General features: G+C 51.3%; 1 protein-coding gene across 1 annotated transcript in view; it reads left to right on the top strand.

The window, feature by feature from the left end:
* MYLK (myosin light chain kinase) overlaps nt 1–16,527 on the top strand; it is a 229,387-nt gene that overhangs the window by 147,142 nt on the left and 65,718 nt on the right. The window contains exons 16-18 of the mRNA XM_087818186.1: nt 2,044–2,115; nt 2,554–3,644; nt 11,072–11,188. Coding sequence (XP_087674312.1) covers nt 2,044–2,115; nt 2,554–3,644; nt 11,072–11,188 — 1,280 coding nt within the window. The remainder of the gene's footprint in view (nt 1–2,043; nt 2,116–2,553; nt 3,645–11,071; nt 11,189–16,527) is intronic.

Below are 16,527 nucleotides of genomic sequence, written 5' to 3'. Positions count from 1 at the left end.
TGCTAGTGTTCAGGGTGCTGTGAGGGCCCCTCAGCCTTCCTGGGGTCTGGCACCATGGAGGCACCTAATTGCTGTTTGTTGAGCGAAGGAGCACCTTGGGCTGTCAGGCTCTCCAGACGTGAGGCTCCCTGAACCTTGAATCTGTGCTCCTTGAGAGCCTGAGCATTGAGGAAGGTGTCCAAGAGGAGATCCAACAAATAAGAGGAAGGATGGGGGCGGCAAAGATCAACCTCTCCTTCCTTCAAATGGGTCCTAGTGCTAGAGAGTGAGCAGCAAACCCCAGGACCCCTGAACATCATCTGCTGTGCCTTGGGCTGGCAGGGTCTGACCCAGGTCAGCCCTCCATTGGGAGGGTGGCTGGGCACAGTGAGGCAGGTACCCACAAACATCAGCAGAGCTCCGTGAACACATGCTCAGGTGTCTGTTGTGTGGAGTGACTGGTGCATGGGCACGTGTTCCCAAATACACACCTGAAGGTGCAGGTGCCCACCAGGTCGACCCCACATACATGTGAATTCATGTGTGTGGTTGATCTGTACATATACACATAGACATGCGCATGCACACATGTATCCCAGAATAGATTTGTACTGATGAGCACTATAGGGCTGGGTGGGAAGTCACAGGTCTTAGAATCAGGTGGACCCACGTCCCAGCCTTTTTCCCCGCTAGTTAGCTCTGTGGGTTTAGGCAGGTTACTTTATCATTATAAGTCTCATTTTTCCTACCTATATAAATGGTGCTGACCCCAGCCTCACAGAGCTGTCATATTAAGTGAGATGGATTATGTGAGGAACTTGTCACAGAGCTTGGCACATCCATGCTAGGAGGTGAGGCACACATTGGTCCCTGAAGGGCTGGTAAGACACTGTGTGCCGTGGAATGAGTGGGAGACCCCAGAATCCCAGCACTGCCTCGCGCAAACTCCTGAGCCTCTTTTCCTTACCTTTCAAATGAGTACAATGGTTCTCTGTACCTCACTGGGATGTTTGGGGACAAGAAAGACAATGGATGTGAAAATCATGAAAGCTGGTGGGTGCCGTATAAAATAGGTGGTTATTATCATGAAGAGTTGCCTTTGGCTTTCAGACCTGCCCCCCCCCCCCCCAACCCCGTCAGAACAGGACCTCTTGGCTGGTCAGAGCTCAGAAACGCCAGCAGATGGCAGCCTTGTGGGGCCGGAGGGCTGAGCTGCTGCTGTAAGTCCTCTAAAGCACCCAAGCTTGGAATAGCCCTTCCACTGAGCAGAGGGGCGCCTCAGCTGGTCACCCCCCAGCTCGGAGACACTGAACAGTTTTAACAGTGAGTTGAAGAATCCAGAGGCCTCTCCATCTGAAGGAAGAAGAAAAAGGGTCACCCATTACGGAGACACCTGCTAGGTTTCAATACAAAAAGTTCTGATCTGAGGGCATTAGCCAATGGGTACGGATTGGAGGGTGTTCTCATTTCATGAGCAGGCAAAGGGGAAGTAGCCGATGGGGGGACACTGTGAGGAGAGGGGAGTAACCAGCTCTGTACTAAGGGAGCACAGAACCCAACTCAAGGACACTGGGCAGACTGACCAAGGCCACTCAGTCCAGACCAAGCAGCTCCATCACAGCCCCCATCAGGTTTAGTCTTTACTCTTTTTTTTCTTGATTGAGTAATCAGTTGATTGAATTATTTTTGTAATATACTTACAGAAAAGTATTCCTGCTTTTGGATGACTGTCTTAGCTGTTGTCCAGAAGATACTGGTTTTTTTCGTCTTGTTTTTGTTTTTGTTTTTTCCTTTTTAAACAAGAGCTGGGAAAATAAATAGTGAGCCAAGGGGGAAGGGAGGGGCGAGAAGTGAAAGAAGGGGAGGGGAGGGCCTGGCCCTAAATCTAGGTCTGGGGTGGGTGTGTTGGGGTCACAGCTAAGCCTGTGGTCCCATCTTTCCTGGAGCCAGAAGCCAGCCTATGGCCAAGTTGCTGCGTGCCCTGCCCTCATCACAGCCCTTGGGCTCAGGAGGCCCTCAGCCTAGAGAGCCTCTTGATCTGTACTGATCCCTTGAATTCTTTAGGAACCGGGTTGGTGAATGCAGTTGCCAGGTGTCACTGATGCTGCAGAGCAGCCCTACCCGAACCCCCCTGCGGTGAGTGCCCCCCAGGAGGTGACTGGCCAGGCCCCCTGCCACTGCCCACGCACCTTCCTCCCGGCCCCTGCAGGCCCAGTCCAGCAGCCCCAGATTGTTTGTATCCTCCAGCTGAGGCTGCCCAAGCCAAGAGGGAGAGATTGGAAGGCGAATGAGGGAGGGAGAGCAGGGGAGGAGAGGGGGGTGAATTTCTTTCTTTTTTTTTTTTTTTGCACACACCCTTATAAGGCTACTGAAGTCATTACCAATGTAACAACCAACTAAGCAAGCAAGCGCCTCTCCCCAATGCTCCCTTCTATAAACACAGCCTGGCCAGCCCCACCATTCCTTCCCCTCCCCTCTACCCTCCTCCCTCAGGGATTTGCTCTCCCCTGACGGCTCCTTTTCACCCGGCCCCTTTCCTCCTGCTTCTTTCCATTTTCCCCTCACTGGTTGCAGGGGGAGGGAGCCTGCCAGCTGTGAGGGCCTCTGCGGCCGAGGAGTTGGTGCTGATGGTGGCGATGGTGACTGCTATGGAACCCTGAGGCCTAGCTGGCCAGCAAGAGGGCAGGGTTGGCCAGAGGAGGACGACGGCGAAGGCGTGCGGGGGGTGCTGAAGAGGCGCGTGGAGACCCGGCAGCACACGGAGGAGGCCATCCGCCAGCAGGAGGTGGAGCAGCTGGACTTCCGTGACCTCCTGGGAAAGAAGGTGAGCACCAAGACTGTGTCGGAGGAGGACCTGAAGGAGATCCCAGCTGAGCAGATGGATTTCCGTGCCAACCTACAGCGGCAGGTGAAGCCCAAGACAGTGTCCGAGGAGGAGAGGAAGGTACACAGCCCCCAGCAGGTCGACTTCCGCTCTGTCTTAGCCAAGAAGGGGACTCCCAAGACCCCAGTGCCTGAGAAGGTACCACCTGCAAAACCTGCCACCCCGGATTTTCGCTCCGTGCTGGGCAGCAAGAAAAAATTACCAGCAGAGAATGGTAGCAACAATGCTGAGGCCTTGAATGCCAAGGTGGCAGAAAGTCCCAAGGTTGTGGGCAATGCCAAGCCTGCTGAGACCCCAAAGCCCTTGGGCAATGCCAAGCCTGCTGAGACCCTGAAACCCTTGAGCAATGCCAAGCCAGCTGAGACCCCAAAACCTTTGGGCAATGCCAAGCCAGCTGAGACCCCAAAACCCTTGGGCAATGCCAAGCCAGCCGAGACCCCAAAACCTTTGGGCAATGCCAAGCCAGCTGAGACCCCTAAACCCTTGGGCCACGCCAAAGCAGCCGAGACCCCGAAACCAGCAGTGAAAGAAGTCACGAAGGAGGTTAAGAATGATGTGAACTGCAAGAAGGGGCACTCAGGAGGCACAGGTAATGAACAAAGATCGGAGAGCCAAGGGACAGCCCCGACCTTCACGGAGAAGCTACGAGATGTCCATGTGGCCGAGGGCGAGAAGCTGCTACTCCAGTGCCAGGTGTCTTCTGACCCCCCGGCCACCATCACCTGGACGCTGAATGGAAAGACACTCAAGACTACCAGGTTCATCATCCTCTCCCAAGAAGGTAAAGAGGGCAGGGGCTGGGGAGGAAGGAACTTTTGCATGAGGGTCACTGCCAGCTCATGGGGCCTTGGTCTTATTGAGGACCCCTCTTAGTACACAGCCTCTGTGTGCCTCTCACTCACAGGACAGGTGCCCTGCTCAGGGTCCGTGGGTACACACTCCATTCCTGTGGGGTGTGAGTGGGAGTGTAGTTCTGTGGCACATGCCCAGATCTTGGCATCTCTCCAGCAGGGCCCTCTCAGCACCCCAGCAGTGGCCTCCTCAGAGCACACGGGGCCTGGACTAATGCCCCACAGCTCTTGCTTGGAGAGGGCTCTGTTCACAGGTTTGAAAATGAAGGCACAGGGGCCAGAGCCCACCAGGGACTCCAAGCTTACAGTTGCTTTTGCAGCAGCATTTTGGGTTTAGGGAAGGGTGTGCAGTGACCGGATGGCATAGGACTGATTTGGGGTCAACAACTAAAGTCTTGATAACATAGTGGGTTTGAAGGGACCTGTGGGAGAACCTAAAACCCAAACATCCCCTATGGCACACGCTCCCAGCAGACAGAGCAGCTCGCTTCCTAATTTGGATGAGATTTTCGTTTGCTGCTATTTCACATTCTTGGGTGGGGGGGGGCTCTAAGTCTTGCCATCTGGGGACTTTTGGGGTCTGGAGTTCTAGAGAAGTGATGAGGTGAGGGGGGTATTTTCCCTGGACCCTCAATTGGGTTTGAAATGTTTTTGTAAATTCCAAACCTGGGAGGGAGCTCCAAGTCCGGGAGACTTCCCTCACCCCATTCTGGTGGCCAGCAGAGTATGGCCTGAGCATGAGGCTGATGCTTATGGCTCTGGGCTGGGCAGGGCACAAAGCTCCCCAGGAAGTGGCATTTTACCTTGGAGGGTAGAGAGCTGCCAGAGCAGAGGCCCAAGAGGACAGGTCCTGTCAAGTCCAGATCAGCTGAGATTTCAGAAACACTCCCTGCACTGCTGCTCTCCTCCTGTCCTCCACCTCACCCCTCTCCACTCCCTCCCTGACACCGTGATCTGCTTCCTTCCTCCCTTCCAAAGCCCAGAGTGAAGCCCTGGAAGATAGAGGTAGCCCCTCAGGTCATGATGAAGCTTCTCTCTCGCTCTGCATCTCAGACAGCAGATCTGGAATAGCTGAACATTTTGAGTCTAAATGCTGGAGTAGTAGAGGGGAAATTGGCCAGGAGAGAGAAAAATGTTTTCTTTTCTGCTAATGTGTTGACAGGATAGCTTTTCCACATGGATATGGCCATATTGGTAGGGTCCTCCAGAAGTCACCCCATCCACCCTCTTGCCTTTGCTAGTCCAGCCTGCCACACACAGGTGGGCATGGGGACTACCAATGGTGGGGTGAGATGTCCAGGGGGGTGCATGCCACAGCCTTCCCTGTCACCCCTGTGGGCCCCTCCCAAACGGAAAGTCTTTGGTAAAACTGATCCAGAACTTTGACCAGGAGCATTTCCCAGGTTACCCTGAGGTGATATCTCCTGGCAGGGTGGAGGGTGGGCCGCTGCCGTCCTTGGGGCATGTGTATCACACAGGATTGCGCAATGTGATGTCCATAGCAGCACAGCCTCAGAAAGACTGATATTCAGACAGCTGAAGGCAATGCCCAAAGCTCGGAGACCTGCATGGAACCTGCAGAGTCACCAGCAGTCACTTATAAACAATCCACTCAACTAAACAATGTAAGCAGACCTCAGCCCTGGTCTCAGAAACACGCTTGAGCCATTAGACGTTGCTACTCTTGCCCAGAGTGCAGCAGTCTGTTACATCTGCTGGTCACTGAGTGTTAAAGGGCATAGAGACCTGGCTACTCCAGCACTACCTCCCCCAGAAACCATCTCAAAGGGGCAGTTTTGATCCAAAGCAGCAGAAGAAGACATGAAAAGAAGGCCAGCACAAGGAGAAGATAGACAGGGACTGTGAGGGAGATGAGAGGGGTTTATGGAGACAGTCCCAAATCCAACTTTAAAAAATATTCTAAATAGTTGTAATTCTCCTTTGAAAAATAAGAACAGCGGGCATGTATTGAACACTACGGGCCCAGCACTGTCCTGGACATCTTACACTTTTCCCTCACTTAATCCTCCCAACTACTATGCTGCCCATCGAACAGAGAAGCTAAGTGCCTTGCTCAAGGTTGCACAGCTGGCTAGTAACAGGGCCGGGATTTGAATGCAGACAGTTCCAATGCCTAGACCACTATGATATGTTACCTCTAAGTTAATTCTTGTTAGCATGTCAGCATACTGATGCAGCTGGGAAACCTTTCATGATCCATCCGCTCACCAAGAGAGCTGCCTATCAAGGAAAAATGCTAATGACTACCCCTCATCACTGTCAACAGTGGTCAAGAGGCTGAAGGACTGGTGGTGCTCTCGGGCTTGCCAAATCTCTGGTATTTTCACTACAATGGAGGAAGCAAACCCTGAAACAGTCCTGTCCTGTCCATCTTGCCACAGTAGAGAGAGTGCCTCGTCTCAAAATATCAGCCCCACTTTCTTTCTGTCCAGCCATCATTCCTCCCTCAGAGCTTCGCTCTCCAAGTCGTCAAGATCCTGGGTTAAACAGAGACCCAGGAGAAAGCCCATCTTAGAGCTCTATCAGTGACCACCTCAAGCCCCACTGCACGGAGTAGGTCCCTCAGAGAGGTGTGAGTGGATCTGCTGTCAATAGAAAGAGAGAATACACGTTCACAATGATCAAGCTATCCCAGTCAAGTGCCCGTGATGAGCTTCTGGGAGCAGGAGGAGAGGGAGCTGAGTGCTGGGCCACTGATGGTAAGAGCTGGGTCTAGATTGTGACCTTGAAGGTAGCCCAGAACTCCCAGCCCAGAAGAGGGAAGGTATGGGCTTCCTAGGCAGGGGCACAGTAGCTACGAATGCAGGCCTGCTCACAGGATGGTCTGGGCTGTAGAGGAAGGGAAGGCATGGCCTCAGCCCACCCTGTGTCATGCTGAGGAACTCTATTCCAAAGGCAGTAGGGAGCCATGAGAGAGTTTTGAATGAGAAGCAGTGCACACAAAGCTGGGGTTTAGGGGGCTTGATTGACTCTGTGCCCAAAGACAAGTAAGGCGCCTACTGAAGAGGTTTGAGAGGAAGGTGGTGAGGCCTGAATTAACAAGGTAGGCAGGGGCACAGACAGGAAATAACCAGTTCAAGAAGCAAGGACAGAATTAGCAGAACCTGTGGCTTGAAAGGGTGGGGATAGAGGGGCAGGGAAGAGGAAGGGGTAGAAGACCACTGAGCGTCACTGTCTGGGTGACTGGGGTCAGTGAAGGCATCAGTGAATATAGGAAGCTGTGGTTTGAGGTGGTTTGTCGGAGAAGATGGAGGGGGTGACTGTGCAGGTCTCCTGGCGCTTCACACCCCACAGCATCCCCTCTGCCCCCACTTCCCTGACTTGAAACTCTTGCTCCACTGCACCGAACCATGTATAGTCTTCCCTTCTAAGATCAAGATTCACTTCCTCCAGGATGCCCTCCGAGACTCCTGTCACTGCCTTTGGCCATGAGAAACTCTTGGGCTCTCCTCCCCCCACATCAGCATGTATGTCTGGGCACTAACTGCTAGTGGATGCTCTGTTTATAGGTTTCAGGGGGCTTCTCTGAACTTGCGACTTGGATAGGGCTTGTAGCCCGCATGCCCTCCGAAACTGGGTTATGTCCACCCCACTTAGTGCTGAGGAGAGCAGAGGAAGTGTGACAGCAGCCCAGTCAGCTGGAGTGTCCATTAATTCTTGGAGGGACATGTGGAGATGTCCTCCCTCTTCCTGTCTGTTCCAGAGCTTCAGGGTGCCTAGTGTTCACTTCCAATGCTGGGCCTGCCTGCCAGGCTGGTAGAGTGGCCACACCAGGCCCTCTCTGAACCTACAGCAGCACTCCTGAGGCCTCAGCCCGGGAGTGGGAACCCGATGAGCCAGGGGGCTCTGTGCTGCCCTAGAGGGGCTTCCATCTTTGTGCCTTGTTTCCTGTCCCCAGGCCAAACTTCTTTCTTGGCAAAAATTTTTACCAGTCTAATAACAAGGATTCGTTTTTGTTGCTGTTGTCAACCCATGATTCATTTTTAATTGCCTTCAGTGTGGGACCTTGCAAAAGCTTTTTCAAAACCTTTATAAGTTCATCCTACAAAACACAAGGATTTATGTAGCACCTACTATGTGTGAGGCATTATTCTAGCCCTTTTCATTGTAGGCACAATCCACTCAAGAACTCTGAGTTAGGAGGGGTTTTTTTCTTTTAAGAAACTAAAGGTATACCTTGGAGATATTGTGGGTTCGGTTCCAAACCATTGCGATAAAGCAAGTCGTAATGCAATAAAACAACTTGTAATCTTTTTGCTGGTGAAGGGTCTTGCCTTCAGTTTGTAAAAAACGTAACACCTGTGGAGCACGATAAAGCAAAGTGCAATAAAACGAGGTATGCCTGTATATTATCTTTTACGAGGCAAGTTGAATTTGATTAAATGTTCATGACTCTCTTTTGCATAAATCTTACCAGGTCACCTGCTACAGAAATGCGCCTTTGTCATTCTCAGAATGGCAAATATTTTTTTTCACTGTGACTGCATTCCAGGCTCAGGAAAAACATTCATAATAGATATGGTCACTGCCCTCCAAGAGCTAGTGTGGGAGACAGACATAGGTTTCAGCAATGGCGTTGAGAGACATGTTTTGATTAAGCTAAGCTTAGGGCACAGAAGAGGTCCATCTATGGCTGGGAGTGCTTAGCTTAGGAGTGACATGGAAGGCACCATCCCTGAAGAGGTGACCTGGAGCTGAGTTGCACTGTTCGGACATGCCAGGGAGCCAGGCCCTGCTGACTGAGGGCAGCCTTGGAGCAGAATCTTCAGGGCTTTGGGCCACTCCCTCCACCATGCACACCCCTGTCTTCTCCATACACCATGCACTTGGGAAAAGAGCAAGGTGGGGGATCTTAGACCCCATGACCGTGAGAAGCTCTCCCAGGGACAGTTTAGCTGAGCCATTCACTGGATTCCTGGTTCTGTGGTAACTGCTCCCATCCCCCTCACCTCCCTCTCAAAATTCCCCACCAGGCTGAGGCTTCTCAAAAAAACACGCTGGGAAACGTTTTTCTTCTGGAGGTCAGGAATAAGCTGTCCCACAGGAAATACCAGATTCTTCAATCTGAGCTTGCTGAGGCTCCAAGCCTGCCTGGGGGCCCTCCCCCAGCCCACGCATATGGCCAGGGGTCCAGGCTTTGAGCGGCTTGGGAAAGCTGCCTACTGGCACTTTCCCTGGTGAGGGGCGAGGGCTGTGGTCTAAATGCTCCACTTGTCCCAGTGGTCGACCTCACTACTGTCTCTGCAGTTTGTGCCATTTGGTTTAAGGCCGAAGGCAGCTGGGGGACTGAAACCAAAAGGCAATCAAGGATTCGAACAGGATGTGCACTGGGAGTGGGGTATCTGCTCCCAGAGCCTTAGCCTCAGACTGAGGGGAAATTGCAAGATGGGGTCTGTTTCCTCTAAGCCTTGAGTTTTGGGGTCAGAGGTCATCTTAGCCTTCTACTGCCCTCCCAGATAAGTGGAAAGTTCTCTCTCTAGAATATAGTTAACTCATTCCTCCATTCCTGTGCCTCAGGTTTCATATTCTCATGACAGACTTCCTAAAGATCCAACTTAAACCCTTTCTGTTACACTTTCTGCAGATTCTCTCTTACAGTGAAAGAAATCCCTATCCATTGCCCTCCCCTGTAGAAGAACTCAGCGAGGCCTTGCCAGAGAGGCAAGGTCTTATAAGGGGGTGGGCATGCAGATCAGCCATCCTGCCCCACGTAGTCAGTAGGACTGTGGTTTCCCTGTGTTTTGTTGTTGTTGTTGTTGTTTTTCAAATATAAGTGAAAGTTATTTGGAAAGTCACAGAGAAAGAAAAACTGAGCCAGCTGGGCTGCATGGGCTCAGGAAATGAGTTCCTGAGGCAAAAGAATGGCCCTTGGAGCTTAGGAGAGAAAGACAGCAATGGCCTTGAGGGAAGAAGAGGGGGAAAGGTGCAGGTGTGCTCCAGAGAGAACGCACCAGGTTTTCCTGTTTAAGCCACACCCAGGTGCCAAGAAGTGAAGCGAACTATTAAGACTCCTCTTCCTCTTGCAGCCTTAGTGAGGTTGTCTGGGCAGAACTCACATCATCCTTCCTCTCTCTGAACATTCTTGTATTTGTTGGTCAAGACTACATCTGTCTAATAGAGGTGAGGGTACTTGTTGAGATCCAAGGCCCTTTGGGAGTTGTGTCTGCGGACCTCCCTTCTGGCCAAACCACCCACACATACCTGGGTGGGATACACAGCTCTGCCCACCCTGGGCAGTGGTAGGGGGAAGGGAAGTGGCCAAAGCCAGTGGTTCCAGGCAGCAGGATGCACATGGCTCTGGCTCTGTCCCCCTCCTTGCGTGATGACTACTCCCCTGACAGCAGGGGCAGCTTTGGGCAGGACGGCATGCTGTTGGCTTGTTGTATGTCTCAAGGCAGGAACTAGGGAACTGATTGCTGCCCTACTACCTGGCCCAGCAGGCCCAGTCCTCAGCTGGCCTCTCCCACAGCCCGAGGGAAACTCCCCAAGGGGATTCCCCCAGACAAGGAACTAGCCATGGGATGAGAGATCCAGGATGGGTAAGGACCAGACCCCAGATTCTTGTGTATACCCAGCCCATCTCCTCCTTCCCCCAGCCAGGCCAGAAGAGGTGTGCTGGGGTGAAGGTAGACTGGGTGAGAGTCCTCGGGATAGAAGGCCATCTCCACCCTTCCCTGAGGTGGCCAAAAGACCCGGCACCGAAGGGAGGCAGCTCCAAAGTGCCCTTCTCCCATCCCACGATTCTCAACTCAGATACCATTCCTGCAAAACCAGCTCCAGGGTCCCAGGCTACAGTTACCTCCTTCTCCCAGCACATCTTCCCACAGGCCAGGGCCCCTGCGGGACAGACTCCTGCCTTCCCCCACCCACCTCTGTTCAGAACTTTTTCTGAGATGCATTCCCAGAATCACTGCTGTAAACTGAGCAGAGCTCCCTCAGCGGCTACCTTTCCTCACACAGGTCTGTAAACCTGTGTCTGGCTAGTGCTTAGCGCTCTTGGTGATGCCCCAGTGTGTGTGACCTGTGTCCACCTGCTCCTTCATTGGATTAGACTGTAGAGACTATTTCTTTCCCTTCTTCTGTGCCTTTTCCTTAATGTCCTCATAAGAGAACTCTCTAGAAGAAGGTTACAGGGTCTAAGAGGGAGTATGTTTAGGGATCAATTATTTTGGACCTGGCGTTAGTGGGGATAGCGGTTGGTTCCCACTGGGCCTCTGGCTCCTGGGCTCCGAGTGGCTGCCCGTGGGAATAACACTTGCCGACCGTGCTGCAGGTTCCAGGGCAAGTATTGGCCCCATACCTGGTCCACTCAACAGTCCTTCCTCTTCCTCTCCAGGCTCCCTCTGCTCCGTCTCCATCGAGAAGGCACTGCCAGAGGACCGAGGCACATACAAGTGTGTGGCCAAGAATGTCGCCGGCCAGGCCGAGTGCTCCTGCCAAGTCACCGTGGACGGTAGGTCGCGCTCACCCGTCGCCATCACCCAAAGTCCCACCTCTCACACACCCTCCCTTCCCACCACACCTGAACAGGACTGCACCGAGGCTACTGTCCAACCCGAGGCGTTCCTTCTGTGGGTGTCAGGCTGTCTTTTGCAGAAACATGACAGGAAGGAAAGTGGGAGCCCTACTTGAAGGTCCTGTGTGGCCTCAGCCCCACTCCTGGCTGGGAGGAGGAGGGGATCACCTTGTCGCCTCCTCTTCCCAGTCCTGGCTCCACCCCCCAGAACCTTGCTGAACAGGGAAGCCGGGCACAGGGCAAGAGGAGAAAAGACACACCCACAGGAAAGTGACTGCCGAGTCACTTTTTTTATAAGCCACACAAACAAGTGCCCGTGCTGGCAGAATAGCCTGTGAGGAGCAGGGAGCAGAGGGGTCGATGTGGGGAGGCTTCGTGGAGGAGGTGAGTCGGAGCTGTGTCTTTCCCTAGAGGGATAGGGCTGCCTCTGAAGGAAGGAAAAAGCACCAGGAGCAGAGCAGAGGGAGGGGAAGGGACACGTGGGGACAGAGAGGCCTGCCAGGTCTGAGGGGAGTTTCCGAGTGATGAAGGGGTAAGACCAAACTGTCTTGAGGAGTCGGGATCTGTCTTAAAGAAATGCAGGCAGTGTGTTTGTGACTCTTCTTTCTCCCCTCTGTGTGCAGTTTAGAATTAGACTCAGAAGTGGAACAAACCTGTGATGGTTTAGGCTACCACCCCCACTTTATAGAATAGAGGCCCTTCAGAGAGGGACAATGTCCTGCCCACTTAGGGCCAAGCCAGGGCCAGAATCCCATCTCAGGCCTCAGTCCAGTACCCTTTCTTTACATTGTTATTTGCTTGGAACTGCTTAAAAATGTAGTTTGGGGAAAACAATTTTTTGCCCTTGAAATGCTGGTTAGTAACCTTTAGTGACACGATTTAAAAACTGGTGTTCAAAGAAAGCATCTTGAAGACCAGCTTTGTTGTTCCAACTGCTGAATATGACTGCTTGGGCTCTAAATTCTGACCTATTTCATTGTCAGTCCATAAGATGTAGAATCTTCATCCCCATTCTGGATTTTATCATGATTTCCTGGTTACAAAAGCTGAGATCTATGATATATAATGGATGGGAGAGAAGAGTCTTAAAAAGAAAAATCTTTTTAAAAAATACACACAATGGCATCACAAATTAAACTGTCCAAAGCAAAGAGAAAAGCTGAAATTGTCAAATATTGTGCATCTACCTAGAGTTCTGTGAATGTCTTTGCCACAGGGGCTCTGAGTCTAAGGGAGCAGATTTGATGGGTTAAGGTGCGTGGTCAGTTCTGAGGGGGGTTTGAAACACATGTTTTGAGGCTCTGAGTAGGGGCTGCTGCTGCTAGTTAGTTACTCCTGTGTGTGACCTGGGCTGTCACCCACCCAAATAGATCCTGCTTCTTTCTAGACAGGTGCTGCAGTTAAAAAAAAAAAAATAGTGTTTCTGAGAACTTGACCCCAGAAGCTTATTCCTAACAGCCCCACTGCTCATGTGGGACCCATGCCGGTTCCAGCCAATCTATAAGGAAGCTCAGCCTGCTAAAGAGATTATCTGCTGTGGAATCCCCAGCCTCTGGGTCCTGCTAGCTGAAGGCAGGACAGCAGTTTATTCTCTTTATCTGCAAAATGTCAGCACCTTTTCGAGAAACAGCAAGTGGTTTACTTTTCAAACCAAACTTTATTTTCAAAATAAAATTTCCTTTTCCCCTACAGAATACATTTGGGGAATCTTTTCTTTTTCAAAAGTTTTGGAGAATCCATTCTGCAACTTAAGGGACTTTTTTGCCCATAAATAGGTCTCCTAGTTCATTTTCTTGCTCTCTCCATTAATCTTGATGACCTTCATTATTTATCTCTAGTTCCTGCAAAGAGGCCTCTGCAGGAGTTGGCCTCAGGCTGCAGATTGGGAGCTGAATCTTTGGAGAAGAGCAAGGAAAGGGCTCTGAGGTAGACCAGCTGAGATAACAGGACTGATTCTCGGTTACTTGGGTCTCCCCCTTGACATGCACTGCTTTCCCTGTTGCTCTACTTGGAGATATATTAGTGCCCTGTGTGCAGGTGGGCTTCTGGCTACATTTAGCTGCATTTTTCCATCAAGAGCCACCTCTGGGAAATAGTAAAGGACTGAAATCTCCTTAACTGCCTTCCTGTGCTCCAGCAGGCTGAATAGGCTTCCTGTCCTTGGTTGGTCTCCTGATCTTCTCAGCTCTCCTCTCTTCCCAAGGCAACAGCACCTAACTTAGAGATCACAGTGGGTTCATGTACCTTTGAAACTATGGGCACAATTTTGTGTTTGTGGGTGAGAGCATTTTTGTGAAGAGAGGATTCATAGTTTTAAATCGATTCTCAAAATGAGCCAAAAATTAAAATACATTGGAGAACTGCTTGCCACATTAGTTAACCGTGACTAAGTTTTCAAGCCCAGTCACTGTGGGGTCTTCCAGTCTCTCTCCATCTGCAGCCACCTGCCTGATCTCTGGATAGGACTCGTCCTGCATTCCTCCCAAGGGGCTGTGAGGTCCTTCTCCACAAGGGGTGGGGAAGACAGCTGATGCTGACGTAAGGCAGGCTTCCCCCTGCCACCCACCCAGCAGGACCCTGCTCCTTGCACTGTCACTCACACAGCCTGTGCCAAACACCATTAAGACTATACATCTCTGGCCAATGTAATGATATATTTTAAGACCTCGTAAAATGACTTTGGCACACTGGCTGTTCTGTATTAACCACGCTACTGTTTCCCTCTCATAGCAAAGGCAAAAGGAGATCGCCTTTATGATGCAGCAGATCTGGCTATTTTAGTCCTGCTCTTTGAGTCTCTTCCCTAAGAAAAAGGGTGCCAGTGCTCATGTGCACTTTCTTGATTGTGGTCACACTGCCCTTTCCAAGTGCGGCAGAAGACAAGTGTCAACTTGTACCACAGAAGGTAACTGAAGCCTGCAATATGTAAGGACTTGCCAGAAAACTCACCCAGGAAGAGAAAAGACTGACCTTCAAGGCCTGACTCATGCATTTTTAGTGGATGCATTAGTTGGGCAGAGTGTCTTTCTCACTGAGAAAAGCAAGGCTCAGCGAGTGTCAACAGCCTTCCCAGGTCAGGAAGACAGTATACAGGAGATTCAGTGTCTCTGGGTGTCTCTGATCTCGACACACACCCCTTGAGCCACCCTGCACAGGGAGACACAGATGAGTTACCCTGGCAGGACTTGAACCTGGGTGTGCCTGGTTTTGAAGCCTACACCTTTCCATAGCCTAGCGTGGCCTCCGGTCTCATGAATAACATGGCAGTGTCCACTCCAAGAATTCCACATCTCCTTTAGTAACAGCCCTTCCTGCTGGGAAGTCCTTTGCATATGTGGCTTGAGTGACCCATTCCCTTTTATTCTGACCCAGGTGAGAGGTGAGGAAACAAAGCCCTTTGTCAGCCAAAATCCCAAGACAGGAGTCAGTGGACACCTCAGTGCCCTCACTGGCTCACCCAGCCCTTCCCAGCTCAGGCTGCCCTTCCCCAGCAGCCTGGCTAAGGGCATCTGGCCTCAACTGCTGGTGAGACCAAGGGCTTCGTGACCAGGGAGGGTTGTGCACATGTGTGGTAGGAGGTAACGTTCCAGTGGTCGCCCACACCAACACTCATTCAATAAATATGTGGGTGCCCACCCTGTGCCAGGCACTGCTTCAGGAGCTGAGGCTAAAAGCAGTAAGCAAAACAGAAGTTTCTGCTTTCAGGGCCTTTACATTCTAGTGAGGGGAGACAGGAATGGGGATGGACAGATGCGGCATAAACTCTCAGGCAATGTCATGTGTTTGAAAAACGCAAAGTGGGGTAATGGGGGAGGGAAGGCTGCCTAAGTGTGATGGGACAACACTGAACATCGAAAGGATCGCTCAGGTGGCTGTGAGGTGACCAGACCCAGAGAGGGTAAAGGGGAGAGCAGGAAGACGCTCTGGGAGGTTGCTGCAATTGTCCAGGCAGGAGACAGTGGCAGCTCAGGCTCCATGGGAGAGGTGGGAGGTGATCAGCCTCATAATCTGTTTTGATGGTAGGGCCGATAGGATTGGCTGGTGAATTGGAAATGGAGAGAAAGGGAAGTCAAAGGCAACTCTTGGTTTTCATGGGGAGTGTGTGCAGATCAGTGGTGGTACCACCTACTGAGATTAGACTGCAAGGGCTGGGGTAACGAGCAAGAGTCCCATGCATGTGAAGTTTAAGATGCCCATGAGACTTCTAGGTGAGCATGTCACATAGGCATTGAGATAACCCAGGTTGAGGATAGAGCCAAGATTGGAGACAGGGTATGGGGAACTGTGCACAATGAGGCCATTTGATGCCCTGGGACTGAATGAGGTTCCAGAGGAGCGGCTGTGGATGGAGCAGGGAAGGAGGCAGAGTCCAACATTGAGAAGTAGGGTGGGACAAAATCTGCAAAGAAGATAAGATGGAATGGTCCCAATGAGACGAGACGGGAAGAAATCCAGGAGAGAGGATGTCCTGGAAGCCAAATGGTGATCATTCTGATAGCAAAGGAATGATGGAGATCAACGTGTCAAATGAGCTCGGACATTGGCCATTGGATTTGGCAAGCTGGATCTCTTTGGTAACCACGACAAGGGGGTTTAGGGGAGTGATAGTAAAAAAGCCTAATTTGAGGCGTACAGAGACCAAGTCTTTGCTGAAGTCCACACAGCTAATAACTAACTGGGTGGGACTTTAAACCCAAGTGTTGGCTCCTAAGCACTGAGATCCAGCTGCCACCATGGCCACCTCTGACTGTGGCTGAACCAATTTTGAGTCACCCTTCTCTTGCTGGCCTTCCTCCTGCCATATTCATAAGTCTGCTCCTATTTTCACATTTCTTCTTCTTTTTTTAGTATATCTTTATTGATTTCAGAGAGAGGAAGTGAGAGAGAGAGAGAGAGAGAAACATCAATGATGAGAGAGAGTCATTGACTGGCTGCCTCCTGCACGCCCCCTGCTGGGGATGGAGCCCGCAACCCGGGCATGTGCCCTGACTGGAAATTGAACCACGATCTCCTGGATCATAAGTCGGTGCTCAACCGCTGAGCCACATTTATTCTTAATACCATCACAGGTAACTAATGTGTATTAGTTTGAACTAAATAAAGTTGGTGTTTTAGTAGGTCCAAAACATTTGAATATTGGTGAATAGTAGGGTTTAATGAGAAACAGCATATAAAACAGTGTTATGCCAGGCACAGATAAGTACCCAATAAATGCCAGCTCTGACTGCATGCCCCATTCACTCCTTGGCTGAGGTGTTGTTATTCCTATGTTCCTG

Source organism: Miniopterus natalensis, chromosome 6 (assembly GCF_054644295.1).
Source record: "Miniopterus natalensis isolate mMinNat1 chromosome 6, mMinNat1.hap1, whole genome shotgun sequence".
Lineage (NCBI taxonomy): Eukaryota > Metazoa > Chordata > Mammalia > Chiroptera > Miniopteridae > Miniopterus > Miniopterus natalensis.
Note: the sequence above shows the minus strand (reverse complement) of the source record. Positions and strands in the feature narration are given on the sequence as shown.